General features: G+C 27.9%; 4 protein-coding genes across 4 annotated transcripts; 2 read left to right on the top strand and 2 right to left on the bottom strand.

The window, feature by feature from the left end:
- The first annotated feature begins 233 nt into the window (after positions 1 to 233).
- On the top strand, positions 234 to 1,161 carry LOC123260607 (bladder cancer-associated protein). The gene is made up of 2 exons (XM_044721806.1): positions 234 to 526; positions 640 to 1,161. The coding sequence occupies exon 2, from the start codon at positions 725 to 727 to the stop codon at positions 965 to 967; it is 243 nt and encodes an 80-aa protein (XP_044577741.1). The 5' UTR covers positions 234 to 526; positions 640 to 724; the 3' UTR covers positions 968 to 1,161.
- A 1,779-nt stretch (positions 1,162 to 2,940) lies between these two features.
- LOC123275000 (40-kDa huntingtin-associated protein-like) lies at positions 2,941 to 4,951 on the bottom strand. The gene is made up of 2 exons (XM_044742869.1): positions 4,809 to 4,951; positions 2,941 to 3,949 (listed from the first exon to the last, which is right to left on the bottom strand). Exon 2 carries the CDS (start codon positions 3,902 to 3,904, stop codon positions 2,996 to 2,998), a length of 909 nt encoding a protein of 302 aa, XP_044598804.1. The 5' UTR covers positions 3,905 to 3,949; positions 4,809 to 4,951; the 3' UTR covers positions 2,941 to 2,995.
- A 73-nt stretch (positions 4,952 to 5,024) lies between these two features.
- On the top strand, positions 5,025 to 7,216 carry LOC123275001 (exosome complex component RRP42). Its single transcript, XM_044742871.1, has 6 exons — positions 5,025 to 5,204; positions 5,272 to 5,468; positions 5,941 to 6,106; positions 6,190 to 6,384; positions 6,472 to 6,627; positions 7,062 to 7,216. The coding sequence occupies exons 1-6, from the start codon at positions 5,151 to 5,153 to the stop codon at positions 7,164 to 7,166; spliced, it is 873 nt and encodes a 290-aa protein (XP_044598806.1). The 5' UTR covers positions 5,025 to 5,150; the 3' UTR covers positions 7,167 to 7,216.
- On the bottom strand, positions 7,134 to 11,769 carry LOC123274993 (TELO2-interacting protein 1 homolog). Its single transcript, XM_044742852.1, has 5 exons — positions 11,427 to 11,769; positions 10,997 to 11,133; positions 10,710 to 10,887; positions 10,458 to 10,635; positions 7,134 to 9,729 (listed from the first exon to the last, which is right to left on the bottom strand). The coding sequence occupies exons 1-5, from the start codon at positions 11,615 to 11,617 to the stop codon at positions 7,282 to 7,284; spliced, it is 3,132 nt and encodes a 1,043-aa protein (XP_044598787.1). The 5' UTR covers positions 11,618 to 11,769; the 3' UTR covers positions 7,134 to 7,281.
- Between the last annotated feature and the right edge of the window lie 3,076 nt (positions 11,770 to 14,845).

The raw sequence follows: 14,845 nt of genomic DNA, 5'->3' as shown, positions 1-14,845 counted from the left end.
AAAAATTGACATGTAGAAATTAAAAAAAATTAAAAATGCAATTTTTTTGTTAAATAAAATTAAAAAATGGTTAAGTGACTGCTAACTTTATAATGTTATAATTTTGTTAAATTTTTTTTTAAATTTAACTAAGATCTAATTCATAGATGCCGCCAGTTGAAATTAACATCTGTGTATTTAAATACCTACTGCAGTTAAATAGCAATAAAATTTAAGGTTATTCATTCAAACTAAGACTAAGACTGTGGTAAAGGTAATAATAATTAACATATATATTTTTTAACTTTATTGTTACTCATTGTTATTGTCAGCAAGTCTTCCGTCATGATATTTTTATTAAAATAGTTCACTTTCGTATTTTAAATTCTTGTTAATAAAACCAAGTAGGAAATGTTTTGATAAATATTTTGAATATTTATGTGAAAAATAAATGCTGAGTTTTGTGTCAATAAAAAATTATTGATAGCTGTAATAAATTGTCATAGTGTTTGCTTGAACAAATTAACTAAACCATGGACATCACAAGGTATCAATTATGAAATAATATATACATATATATTGCATAGATAAGCATACATGATTTATAACAAATAATCTTGAATCTTAAAATATTAATTATTTTTTTTTTTAATTTTTTAGATATAGGTGATAATGATTAACCGATAAAAAATAAAGTTCCAAGAGGTTATAATCAGGGAGATAATTAAATAATTATTGGGGAAGGATGTATTGTCTACAGTGGCTGATACCAGTTTTGCTGATTCCAAAACCAGTAAATCCTGCACTGCTTCCAACTCATGTTATGTTTATGGTGCTTTATCTGATAGGATTTTTCTTGGAAAGAAGGCCATGCATTATCTGCAGCTTGGTTTTTTTTGTTGCTGTTTCATTAATTTGTTACAGTGGTTTCGGCAATTGTTTATTTTGGAGTAATAATTGCGATTTAATAAAATGTGAGAGTGAATAATGATTTAAATTTATAAAAAATTAGTATCAAATCCAATAATATAAATTAAAAGTTAGCTAATAATGATAATCTATGAACAATTGAGCGTATCAAATAATTTATACAATGTACATAAGTATGAAAGTATTGAATCGTGACAAATGTGTAGATATAGTATTTAAAATACCCTTAGTGCAATTTTACTCAGTGATACAGTAGCCAAAAAACATTCACTGTAAATATTGTAATAGCACAATTAATTATGGCGACTTATAATAATTTTATAATTATTAATCGGTATCTGTGAGTGATGTGTAAGAGCCACAATGATTATTATTTATTATACCCATGGCAATAATAAATATTTATAGATGCAAATTATTAAAACTCACTACTCATAAGATACAATTATAATTATTTAACTTTAAAGTTATTGTATCACAATATGATACCTGGTTGTTTACGGGTATAATGTAATATTGAATATTTTTTTAATTTATTATTGACTACTGCCTTTGATAATTTATCACGACACACTTTCGTAGTTATGCATTTTAAATAATGCTTATAATCATTTACATACGACTATTGTATATTATGTACATGGTATTAATAATTAACTAAAATAAAATAAATAATTTTTTCTATTATGCCTAATTGCAATGTTAAATAAAATAATATACTCAATTATAAATATTTTTATCATCAAATATTTTTAGTAGTGTAATTTAAAATGCAAATCATTGTCAAATTTTTTCTATATTATAATTATTAATTATTGATTTATCATAAAAAAAATATTATAAATGCTAACATTAAAGTGTAATGACGGATAGCTATATAAGAAATAAAATTATTTTTTTAATAAATTTTTAACATAATTTTTATTTATTTTGTTTACACATAATATTACTTAATTTTTTTTTTTTATTAAAGTAAAGTACCCGATACTTGAACACTTATAAAAATGGGACCAGTACTTGAACAAACTTTTCGAATTGTTGTAATGCAAAATTTGTATATTTATTATGAGTAATATACGCATGTTATAATTATTCAATGATACAGTAATTTATTTCTGTTAGTTTTTTCAATTATAAATTAAAACAATTATAATTTTGTTAACTTAAAAGACATGTCGAGAACAGCCGATAAATGCTATCTTTTTCATGAAAAAGGTACTAAACCGTAAACCGAACAATCAGTAAAAAAAAACGGTATATCACCATTTTAAGTAAAAAAAAATTGTACTACCCAATTAAATAGTATTTTATAAATAATACATTTTTTTGCATCGACATAAACTATAATTTTAATATTAAATTTTAGCGTTTAACTATATCTTTAAATTTTCAAAGCGATACCCAGAACTTGAGCAAGCTTGGGCCGTATAATTTTAACAGCACTCTCATCTTTAATAGGTTTATAGACCAGTGATCAACAATGTGATTTGTATTAATTACTGTAAATTAAATAAGTTTTATGGCTAAAAATTAGTGGTTAGAAATTATTGAACGTTTTGAATTAAATTTTTTTGATTTATAATTGAAAATTTGCTTTGTCATTAATAAAAAATTAAATAAAAATACTTCTCATTTTTAAATGAACATATTAGATATTCATAGAATTATTTTTAATATTAAACAATAAGATGTTATAATTCTTTTGATATTTCAATAAAACGTTAAAAATTTTTGCTGTGCCTCTTGCCATATATTTTATTAGTTAGCAACTACTGCTCCTTTCATAGTCTATCTTAAAAACGTTGTGAAAATATAAATATTCAATTATTTTTGTTACTTTGCGCTTCAATTAATTCAAAATTGTTTATATTTTCATGAAAATCACTAATTTGAACTAAAAATTACATCTTTATATATTAAAAGTAGGGTCAAATACGTTTTACTTTGAAACCTGTTCAACTACTGGGTACTTTACCTCATATTTAAATGTAATTTTTAATTATTTACAGGACATCAATAATTTTGAATATTAAATATTTTTTTAGTATAAAAAATAATAAAATAAAATTTATCTATGTAAATAAATTTACTCATTAGTTATAATTCGAACAAGTACTCTCAAAAGATCTTTCTGATAAGCATTTAAATAATCCCACAATTCTGTTTCTAAATCTAAAATAGCTTCAATGTCTTCAGACTGACACGCCAAGATCAACGACTGGAACAAAATAAATTCGTCATCGCACAAGCAGAGACAATTTTTAGTATTCTCTTCATTAGCAATATAATTATCCAGAATTTTTTTATGCACCGGTTGGACCTTGAAACACGTGGGATACATAATTAACACCAAAAAAAGCCGATTGATTTCAGCGTTGTGTAAAGAATGGCGATAGCGAGTCAACGTCTTTGACTCTGTACTTTCAATGAGACTAATTAATTCATTAATCGCGTTGAGAGCTTCAACATAGTTATCTTGTTTTATACTGTTGACTATCAAAGCGTCGAAGGATTCCACAGTCGCACAAATGCTGATGGATTTTTTCAGCAACTGATCACAGGCTGATGTGCCTTTTTGATAGGACGCAACTTCTCTCAGACACTCAGAAACGAGCACTTTGAACTCTGGTGCATCAGGAACCCGCTCTACAGCATCGAGGAAGCATTTAGTAGCTGCAACAATATTCTCTTGACCCAAAGACGGACACCCAATGTCCGTATTCTGTTTTTCGGCTACCAAGTACTGTCTTCCAGCTTGCACCAATGAATTTATCTCAGACGTTGTTACTCCCATTATGCGATAGCACCTTGATGCTGCTGTATAACACAAACCAGCATACTGCCAAGCTTGGTTCTGCTCACATTCTTTTGCTAATGAGATGAATTCTTCGCTAATTTCTGGGTAGTTAGGATTTTTCATAAAACGTTTTTTTAATTTATTATTAATAATATGGTACTTAGCCATTAAATTTGTTGGTTCTTTTAAATTTGACATGTTGATATTTTAATTACAAGACAGTCAAGATTAATTCATAAAAATCTGAAAAATTAAATCATTTAATTAAGAAATTATGATACTGAAGTCAGCTGACAATGAAAATTAATTTAGCAGATATTTAATAATTTTTTTAATTTTTGTAACAAATAAATTATGGCAAAAAAAATTTACAACAAAATTGACATGTAGATATTTTAAAAAATTAAAAATGCAATTTTTTAAAAATAATTTCTCAAATCAAATTTGTTTGTTAAAAAAAAATTAAAAAATGGTCAAGACTACTAACTTTAATGAAAATTAATTTATCAGATATTTGATAATTTTTTTAATTTTTGTAACAAATAAATTATGACAAGAAAAAAATTATTTAAAAATTGACATGTAGAAATTAAAGAAAATTAAAAATGCAATTTTTTTTTAATAATTTTTTGGAACAAATTTTTTTATTAAATAAAATTAAAAAATTGTCAAGTAACGGCTAACTTTAATGTCATTAGCTGATGAAAATTAATTTAGCAGATATTTGATAATTTTTGTTACAAATAAATTATGACCAGAATAAAATTATTAAAAAAATTGACATGTAGAAATCAAAAAAAAAATTAAAAATGCAATTTTTTTTAAATAATTTTTTTTGTTAAATAAAATTAAAAAATGGTCAAGACTGCTAACTTGAATGCCATCAGCTGACACCTATCAATTTTTTTTAATTTTTATAACAAATTAATAATTAAAAAAATACTTCTAAAATTTCCCACTAATAATTTTGTTTAATTGTCACATGTGGAATTTTTTTATTAAATTATTTTCACTTTAATTTCATTGCTATAAAGTTCTAAAAAAATTTCTAACGTCTGTCAACTTCAGTGTCATAAAAAATAATTATATTTATTTTACATACCATTTAACAATTATTTTTTATTTGTAAAATATTTACTGACAATTAGGACAACTTTGCATTGGTATACATCATATATATTGTTGTTGTTGTTGTTATTATTATTATTGATATCTGTAATTTTTAATGACACTTGGTTTCTTGTTACTAAAGCAAGAATAAATAAACCAACAACTAGAGACACCTGGGTTGATTAAAACACTCAAACGTTTATGATTATTATTATGATTATTAAAAAAACACGTGTTGTAAACATAACCTTAGTGTGTATACACAAATAAGTGTCCAAGTGTGAGCTAATTATTTTTTATTAACAATAATTTAATTTCAACATTTAATAAAAAGATGGAAAATCCATTAAGTTTAGCTGAAAAGACATTTATTCTTCATGGTGTAGATGTAAGAATAATTTTTTATTACTATATTATTTGTTTTATTGTGAGATTTATTTTCTTGTACATAACAGGCAGATTTGAGGATAGATGGACGTCGTCAATGTGAATACCGATCAATTGAGATTGAGACAAAATTAATGCCACAAACAAATGGATCAGCGCGGTTAAGAATTGGGAATACTGATGTCCTCGTAGGTGTCAAGGTTGAAGTGGATACTCCATTTCCCGATAGGCCTTATGAGGGGAAACTAGAGTTCTTCGTTGATTGGTACGTTGCTCAATAATAATATTAAAGTTAGCCGACGTTTTTGACTTTTTTAATTATTTTAATTTATTAAATTAAAACTAAAAAATATTTTTAAAAAAATGCACTTATAGTTTTTCAAGTTTTTTACAAATGAAAATTAAAAAAAAAATTTTTTTTGTAATAATTTTTTCAATAACAAAAATTCTACAAATTTTTGAATGTCAGCCAACTTAATTCTCAATTAAAATAAAATTAGCAGACAGCTGACAATTTTCAGAATTTTTTTTTATTAGTAAAATTATTACAAAAAAATTAAAAGAAAAATTCGACATGCTAAAAATTTGAAAAACTATACGTGCAATTTTTTAAAAATATTTTTTTATTGCTAATTCAATTAATAAATAAAATAAAAATTTTAGTTTCATAATTCTCATTGCTCGATAAAATCATAAGTAAGTCCTCATTAATTAATTAATTAACTGTTTTATTAAAGTTCTGCTAATGCAGCCCCGGAGTTTGAAGGTAAAGGCGGAGACGATTTAGCTACAGAGATCAGCAATGTTCTTGCAAACGCTTACCAGTCACGAAAAACATTTAATCTTAAATTTTTGTCAATATTACCCCACAAAAAATGCTGGAAAATGTACGTTGACGTTTTGGTAAGTTTTATTTTTAAAAATAATTTTATTTAATCATTAAAAATAATTATAACTATCATAATCAATTCTTTTCTTGTAAATAGATTTTACAGTGTGGTGGAAATTTATATGACGCTATTGGAGCTGCAGTAAAAGCTGCTTTATTTAACACGGAGATTCCAAGAGTGACGGCTGCAACATTGGATGGTGGAGAAGCTGACCTGCAAGTCTCTGATGATCCATTTGACTGCGTCACTTTGAATGTTGAATCTTTTCCAGTACTCGTCACATTATGCAAAGTAATCTATCAAACACTGATTCATTTTCATTCACTTATAGTCAATTAGTTGATATTTAATTTACTGATCAAATTTAATATTTTTTAGATAGGTGATAACTGTATTGTAGACCCCATAGCTGAAGAAGAAGCTTGTGCAGCAGCTAGTGTGGTTTTATCAGTAATTCCTTCAGGGGAAATCACGTCAGTTGTAAAAACAGGATACGGAAGCCTTCAACCAGCTACGTTTATAAAAACTCTGCAGGTAGTTCATAATTTTTAACAATTTTTATAAAATAAAAAAAATTTTGGGTAATTATTTACAAGTGGGGTCAACCCAATTTTTGGCCATAAAAAATTGATGAATCATCATCTTTTTTTTTTTTTAAATTCTTCGTTTTGACGGCGGATTTATGGTGATGAAAGTGAAAATATTAAAAAATTAATATTTCAATTATAAAATCACCTTTGAAAGTTCAAAAAATTGTTATTTTTGCAAACAATCTTAAATAACTTTTATTCTCATTGTTTTCAAGCTTATTGTTATTTTTTTTTGCAATCTAAATTTAAAAACAAAGAATTTAAAAAAAAAATTGATGTCAAACTGAGTTTTTTTCAATTTTTCACAGAAATTTTAAATTTTCACTTGTAAATAATTACCAAATTTCGATTGATAATTTAAAATAATTAATTTTTCAGACTGGAATTGCAATAGGAAAAAAATTAAATGAATCATTAATGGACGTTCTAAAAAAAGAAAAATCACTGGGACCTAAAAGACCAATCGTTAGTTTTCTACGTTAATAAAATCAAATAATTATGATTTAATGAATTTAATTTTTTACACTGTACATGGTATTATAAAAAAACAACATTTTTAATCTAATCACTGTACAATTAATATTATTTAAACACTCATCTATCTGTCAACCATTCTCACCTTCTCATCAATATACCTAAATATTGTTTTTAAATTCTTAACATATTTATTACTACTATCATTAAATTTTTCCAACTCTAAATCGACGCTAAAACCTTCATCCGGAGAAACCTTACTCACATGTGAGTGCCAGAGACTGATACACTTGACCCAAACAACATCCCCATTTAAATCAGCAATCTCTTTGTACAAATTAACACAACATTCCTGCAATTCAGGTTGCTGATAGCAGTCAAGATAAGGCTCGGTGATAGTAACCAACTTCCATAGATCCGGTTCTTGGAGTTTTAGATACCGTGTCACGGGTCCCATTTGCATAAGAAGTAATCTTTGTAATTTAAATTTCTGGGTAAATTTATATCCGTTCCTAGAATCTTTTTTATAACTATCTTTAGCAGAATCGTTTAAAAATTTTGCTAGACCTGGAGACACTTGTTTGAGCGTGCGACTTCTAATGAAGTCTTCAGACACCTGAGCAAGAGTGAAAAGCAATTGCCAGGCGGTATTTATAATAAGTATATTGGAATCCTGAAATCGATCCACCAGAGGATGCCAAATTTCGTGTACAATAGGCAGAAGTTGATCCGTCCAATCTTTAAGAATAAAAATACCTTCCTGAAGTGTTTGCATGCTCAGCAAAAGCTTGGCCATGTCTTTAGACGGCAGGAAGTGTAAACACTGTTTCATTATACTCTCAATAATTTTAATATGCATTGGAGGCTCTCTATTTTCTTCCGTAGAATTATAATCTGGATTTTCATCCTCTCTATTCTCAATATCTTTTAAAATATCCTCAGGACCGCCACCCAGTTCATCATTCTCAAAATCTTCGGACACTTTTTTTGATTCACAGTGCTCTAATAAATTTTCTATCACCTTCTCAGCGACATTTATCTCTTTTTCTTCTTCTTTCTTTTTTACACTTTCGCTAATACCCAACAATTGTTTCAAACAAACAGTAAATGTGTAGAGCACTTTGAGCAGTGAATAAATATTTGACTTCTGAAAATTGGCCCCCAGTTGAGCCAAAGCATCTTCGACAATTTCTTTCAGACAAGGCAGCACGTCCATAGTACTGTACTTCATGACAACAGCAACGACATTCAGCACCCCAGGATTTTTTTCAACCCTTCTTAATTTAATGGTAACGTGGTAAGAAATATAGTCTACATTTTCGCGAATTAAATCAGTAATACTCTTCCTTCCTTGAGCATTAGCAATATAATCAAGAGTCTGAAGACCCACGAGACTTATCATCCCGTGACCGCTTCCCGCTCTTTCAATTACTAAGTACAGAGTCTTTAAAAGAAATTGATGATAATCCTCCTTTAGTACCGTCGCTACAATCCCCAGACCTTCTGTCAATAAGCAAGACTCCACGACATTGTATTGCAGTTGACGAAGTGAAGTACTTTCATCTTGGATCGGCAAGTACCAAAGCTCGGGATCCGTGTAATAATCTACGACTTGCCGTAGGAGAGACACCGGAGCTTCGTGAGCTGATTTAAGCATCCAGTTTAGCAGCAGAGTCAGTTCTTTACGATAGTGAGGCATGTCGGTAATGAGTTCGAAGATACTATTGACTAAAATTGACAATTCTCCTAGACTACTCAGTAAACTACAAATGAGAATCAATTTGTCTTCTGTTGTCGAGTCACGAATAAATTTGAACTTCTTCCAAGACTGGCGCGAGTCAACAACATCTTCGATTGTCCGCAGCTGATTTTCTTCAAGAATTGTCACATCACTGCAGTCAAGCTCAGCTACGTAGACAAGGGACAAAATCAAACGTCTTAAATGAGCGATGGAAATCATTATTTGAGGAAGACGTTCTTTTCCGAGAAGTCTCAAGTAACCAGCCAGCTGGTTCAGGTACGACAATTGCGCTGCATCGTCTGATCGGCGGATGATTCGCGGTAACTTTGTTAGAAGCTTGTAAAACCTTTCTTCTAGAGTTTCAACAATTGATTTCATTTTATATTGAGTGACAATATTGTTAACTTGACTCAGCAATGAGTTTGCTAGATCTCGTACTTCTGGAACATCATCTTCTGATAGGGTTATTAAAATTTCAGTTAGCTCTGCAAAACTTTGGCGCAGGTTACTTGGACATTTAGTTAGTAGTAAAATTACTGATAAAGCTAATTCTTTTCTTACTTTATAGTGAGAATGTTTTGTTAAATTTATCAAGTCACGCATTGGAGCTTGGAGTTTATCAGCAGCTGCATCTAACCATTCTTGATTACGCACTACTGTTTTTATATGTTTCTCCATACCCTGACGACCTTCCTGGTTTAATTGGATACCCAGGGGGTCTGATGTAGAGCTTGACACTTGAGGTAAAGCTGGGAGAGATGATACTTCGGTAGTTTTCACTAAATCCTCCATTACCAGTGCTACAATACGTCCCAATGCTCTTACTGCCATCTAAAATAATTTTTTTGTAGAAAATTTTAAGAATTATTTTTAAATAAATAAATAAGTTAAACTTAGATGCTTGAATATGATATATTCAAAATAAAAATTGATGTATTGGATGTAAGCATATCATGTGAACTTATCAGATAAATCTAAAATCTAATTAATAAATCATGTTGTAAATCTACAATTTTATCGATTTATATTTAGAGTCATCTTTAGCTAATTTTATTAAATATCTATTATAATTATTAATTCTGTGATATTAGTTATTATAACAAAATGTTAAATTATACTTCGTTTATAAGTTGTTTAAATTCTAATTAATGGTACCAAATTTAAAAATATAAAAATAGTTGTTAGTAACCCATTATTAAATGAATTGTAACTTTATTATTACAGTGTTTTTAATATCAATTTTGTAATATCAATTATGTATTTTATTAACATGTTATTTTATTTGTATCTCAAATATTGCCATCTAGCCGTTAGGCCTTGGCATAAATAAAGTAATCTAAATATCTAATTTAACAAAAACACATGTTAAATATTTCAAGGTTACCTGAGGAAGTCAGAATTAAGCTGACGAAACGTTGTAAATTGAAATAAATAAAAAGAAAAACATAAATTTTTTTGGTCTACTATATCCTGATTTTGGTTCTTAGAAATTTATATTACTTAGACCTGAACTAACAAATAAATGTAATCTAAATCTAAATAAATGAATTAAAAATTACCAGCGTGACTTTATGATGCTGAACATCGCTTCCTTGATAAATTTCTTGTAGTTTTTTGACAATACCGGGTAGAAATAACATTATAATATTCGCTACGTCATTACGTAAAACGACTTCTGAGGCATCGACACTGTCGTGGACATAGGAGAGAGCTATAAGTGCTTCCAAGGCAGCAATTCTATTTAAAAGGTAATTTTAAATATTAATATTTTTGTAAAAAAATAAATTAAATCAATGGTTTTAATTGACTACCGTAAAGAAGATGATTTTTCAGTTACTGCTATTGATAAACAAGTATAAATACTTTGGCTGATTTTCGCTGCATTTTCACGTGTGTAAAATTCTTCTATTACGTCAAGCGACGTATTGACAATCAAATATTTTAAACAATCGACAACACATTCTTTTAGTTCTTCATGTGACTGAATTACTGAAAAATAAATATTGTGAATATTAAAAATTTTTTTTCTAATTTAAATGACAGAAAATTTGAAAGTTTGTCAAATACACTTTTTGTCAATTAAAAATTAATATCTTACCTAAATTGCTCTGTGTAGAATCATAAATAGAAATAATAAAACATACATAAAGTTTATTAAAAAATTCAAGTTTGTAAAATCGTAATTTGGTAATTACTGATTTGACAATATACATCAAATGTAATTTGACATCTTTGCTGAAAAAGAAAAAAATTAATAAAAATTAATTTAGCAGATTTTTGATAATTTTAAGAATTTTTTTTAACAAATAAATTGTGGCAAATAAAAAGTAGAAGAAAAAATTGACATGTAGAAATTTTAAAAAATAAAACTTTCAATCTTTTAAAAATAATTTTTTGGAAAAAATCGACTTATTAAAAAAAAAATAAAAAAATGGTTAAGTAACTGCTGACTTTAATGTCATAAAAAATTATAGTAGATTAATTAAAAATAATATTTAAATATGAATTTTTATAATAAAAATAATTACCTTATATTATTTTGTAAATGAATTATAACTGGGAATAAAATATATTCATTAAGATTTTGTATTACTGAAACTGGTAAATTTTTTACACAATTTTCAACGTCAATAGCATTTTTAATTGTCGGTTCTTTCATTAAACAATCACAGATCGGCTTAAGCTTAAGAAAAGCTTGTCGTATATTAATGTCCTCCATTATCAATTAAATAAATATGAGATTAAGAAAAAATAAATAAATTTCACCGGTACAAACTTATTGACAACCACATGTAAATAAACAAATGTTTAGGTTGGAGTAATTACATGAAATTTGAGGTTATGTTTATTCTTTTTCTTTCTCTCAAATATCTCCCTCTCTCTTCTTTGCGTGTGGCACGTTTTTTGAAAATACAATTTTTAATGAAAATTAAGTTAGCCGACATCTATAAATTTTTAGGATTTTGTTTTTATTAAAAAAGTTATTTCAAAAAAATAAAAGAAAATTTTAATTTGTAAAAAACTTGAAAAACTGTAAGTGCAATTTAATTTTTAAAAAATATTTGTTTAATTTTTTTTTTACAGCTTGTTAAAAATTATTTTAAAATGTTTTTGTTATAATCACACGTTGAATATAACCACAATCTTTGCCAGCTCTTTTTTTTTTTTTTTTTTTTTTGGTTTTGAAAAAGGACTTTATTTTATAAATATTCTCTTATACATTTTCAAATAATAATATCCTTATAATAACTTATTCGCTAATATAATTTTTAATTTTTGTATTGTCATCATATGATGCTCTTTACAAAAATCAAGAACTGAAAAAAGAAGTATATTCTTAATAATATTTATAAAACTTAACTATTTGAAATTTTTCAACTATTTAAATAATAAATAATAATATTCTAAGCATTGGTGAAAAATCAAAAAATTTGAAAAAATCAATTGCAACAGTTACTGGCTTTTATTAGCTCTCTTCGAGGTTGACCGAGCGGTTCAATACGTTGATCCGTTCGTGCACCTCAAGTGGCAAGACACGCGGGTTCGTCGATTCCCAGCGGTGTAAAAGATTTTTCCGCGTTATTTCTCATCGATATCTTTTTGACGTCTTTGGACGAAAAAATGAAATGAATACTAATACAATTCTGCTGGCTGAAATGTCAGCAGATACAGGTCACCAAAGATAGACCCTTCGCTCACTCTAGCCTAGATAGCAAGCTAGAGCGGACGGAAAAATCTTTTGCACCGCGGGGGAATCGAACCCGCGCCTTGCCCCTTCAGCTGCACGAACGGATCAACGCATTTAACCGCTTTTTTTATTCAAGCGTTTATTTATTTAAATCATTGATACATAGATATAAACATAATACACAGGTATAAACGTAAGACCTGTTACTTAATAGTATATTGTGTGACTAGGGATGAAACAAAACGATTTCAGACCAGAGTGAAGTTGCCTGCCCGAGCGAAGCGAGGACTGGCATCACTCGGTCTGAAATCGTGTTTCATCCCGCGTCACACATTATATTTTTCATATAAGTTGCATTAAAAATGCTAGTTTCAATGTCTGGAGCCAACCAGAACTAGATAGTTTCAGACGAACAGCGAAAATACCATTTTATTATGAAACTTATAATAAAATAGAAAGTAATAGTTTATTTTTTACCAAACATTATTCGTAAATTGACAAGTTTTCTTTTATCATTCTTATTTATGCTTAATAACAGAATTATGATATGTCAATACAGTTAACGGTTAGAATGACAATTATAAAGGTATAAAATAAACAAACAATTGATAGGATTGAAAATAAAGCTGCAACTTCACCAGCCATATTAAAGCAAATTTTAAGGGAGTTGGGAAAGAACGGATAGGGGAAAGGGGGGACCTACTCAGTGGGAATTTTTCCGTAATTGAAAAAATAATCAGACTGCCCAGACTGGGAATCGAACCCAGATCTCTCGGTTACGCGCCAAGGGCTCTACCAGTTAAACTATCCGAGACAAGTACTGACTACTTTATTCAGTCACGTATAAAATCGTCATTTTCTGTCCGCCGGGAAGAAATAATTGATACCTGCCCGGCACAGTCGCATTGGTCTGAAATTGTCTAGTTTCGGTTGGCTCAACAGGCATTGAAACTCACATTTTCAATGCAGATTATATGAAAAATAAATTGTCTACCTGGCCCATACGGGCTCTCATAGAGGATAACATAAATGATATTTCTTAATACCTGATAAGCTCATTTAACCGCTCGGCTACTTCAAAGACATAGTCAAATGACTTTACTTTTACCCGTTGTAGAAACTAACTTGCTAGTGGAATTTTATTGTTCTATTTTATGTAAAAAAATCCGTAGATTACGAAAATAATAATAAAAAAGCTCAACTCCCCCGCATTTTTTAAACAAATAATAAAATTACACTAGTGTCGCTGAGACACCGTATATTTTCATCAAATAACTTATATATATTACTGTAAAGCCCTATTAATATTGGTATTGTACTAAAAGGCAAAAAATTCTGAATTAGAAACCACTAAAAAAAAGCCTTTACAGTTTATTATGTTCACGAAAAAAATTAATGAGAAAAAATGAAATGCAAACGTAGATTTTTGTATATATTGTAAATATCTGTAAATATTTATATCCTATTCCCTTGGCCCTTCCTAATACTCCCCTCCTGATTCCATTCCCCTCGTCTCACACAGCCTTGAGAAGGCAAATTAATGTAGCGATGGTTTTTTTATCATTTTAAATTTTTCCATTGCACCAAATATCCAAATTACCAAATTTAATAATTTAATTAATTACGATAAGAGAAAATCAATAATATCTAAGAAAAATTTTATATTTTTTCAATAATAGTAAGTTGTTAATCACATCATTGATGTCAATTCATACTAGAATTCTAGTATTTCTAGAATACTAGAATTCTAATATTTAAATATTATAGATTAAGTTTTTTAATTAAGGACTTTATTACTTATTTATATACAAATGTTAAAAATTTTAAAAATAAAACTCCTTTTAAAAAAAAAAAAAAAAAAAAAAAAAAGACAAGTCGGTTTGAAACTATAACCGCTCTTAGGAATGGGCGATATACATCGATGTTTTTTTCGGGAAACATCGATTTTTTTTAGCATTTAATAGTATTTTAGTTTTTTTTATAGCGCGCTACGCGCGAGCCTAATGTTCAACCAATAAGGAATTGTGTCCCATTTTTTTGCAAGTTTTGACTATTGATTAACTTCAAATTTCGTTGCATTTTTATTTTAAGGATTTAAAAAGCTTTCAATGATTGAAAACCTATAAATTATTGCAAATATTTTTATGAACATAAATAAGGTGAAGTATCCAGTAGTTGACCAGATTTCAAAGCAAAACGTATTTGACCCTAATTTTAATATATAAAGATGTAATTATTAGCTCAAATTTTATAAAACTA

This window comes from Cotesia glomerata, linkage group LG1, assembly GCF_020080835.1.
Source record: "Cotesia glomerata isolate CgM1 linkage group LG1, MPM_Cglom_v2.3, whole genome shotgun sequence".
Classification (NCBI taxonomy): domain Eukaryota; kingdom Metazoa; phylum Arthropoda; class Insecta; order Hymenoptera; family Braconidae; genus Cotesia; species Cotesia glomerata.
The sequence above is the reverse complement of the archived record's forward strand: the minus strand, read 5'-3'. Positions and strand labels throughout refer to the sequence as shown.

What these genes read in the sequence shown, in the direction of transcription:
- LOC123274993 (XM_044742852.1), bottom strand. Translation starts at nt 11,617, where the DNA reads ATGGAGGACATTAATATACGACAAGCTTTTCTTAAGCTTAAGCCGATC. An exon ending in GAAAAATCATCTTCTTTACG is followed by an intron (nt 10,636 to 10,709) that starts GTAGTCAATTAA and finishes CCTTTTAAATAG; the next exon opens with AATTGCTGCCTTGGAAGCAC. An exon ending in AGCATCATAAAGTCACGCTG is followed by an intron (nt 9,730 to 10,457) that starts GTAATTTTTAAT and finishes AAATTATTTTAG; the next exon opens with ATGGCAGTAAGAGCATTGGG.
- LOC123275001 (XM_044742871.1), top strand. Translation starts at nt 5,151, where the DNA reads ATGGAAAATCCATTAAGTTTAGCTGAAAAGACATTTATTCTTCATGGT. An exon ending in TTATTCTTCATGGTGTAGAT is followed by an intron (nt 5,205 to 5,271) that starts GTAAGAATAATT and finishes TGTACATAACAG; the next exon opens with GCAGATTTGAGGATAGATGG. An exon ending in AAATGTACGTTGACGTTTTG is followed by an intron (nt 6,107 to 6,189) that starts GTAAGTTTTATT and finishes TCTTGTAAATAG; the next exon opens with ATTTTACAGTGTGGTGGAAA.
- LOC123260607 (XM_044721806.1), top strand. Translation starts at nt 725, where the DNA reads ATGTATTGTCTACAGTGGCTGATACCAGTTTTGCTGATTCCAAAACCA.
- LOC123275000 (XM_044742869.1), bottom strand. Translation starts at nt 3,904, where the DNA reads ATGTCAAATTTAAAAGAACCAACAAATTTAATGGCTAAGTACCATATT.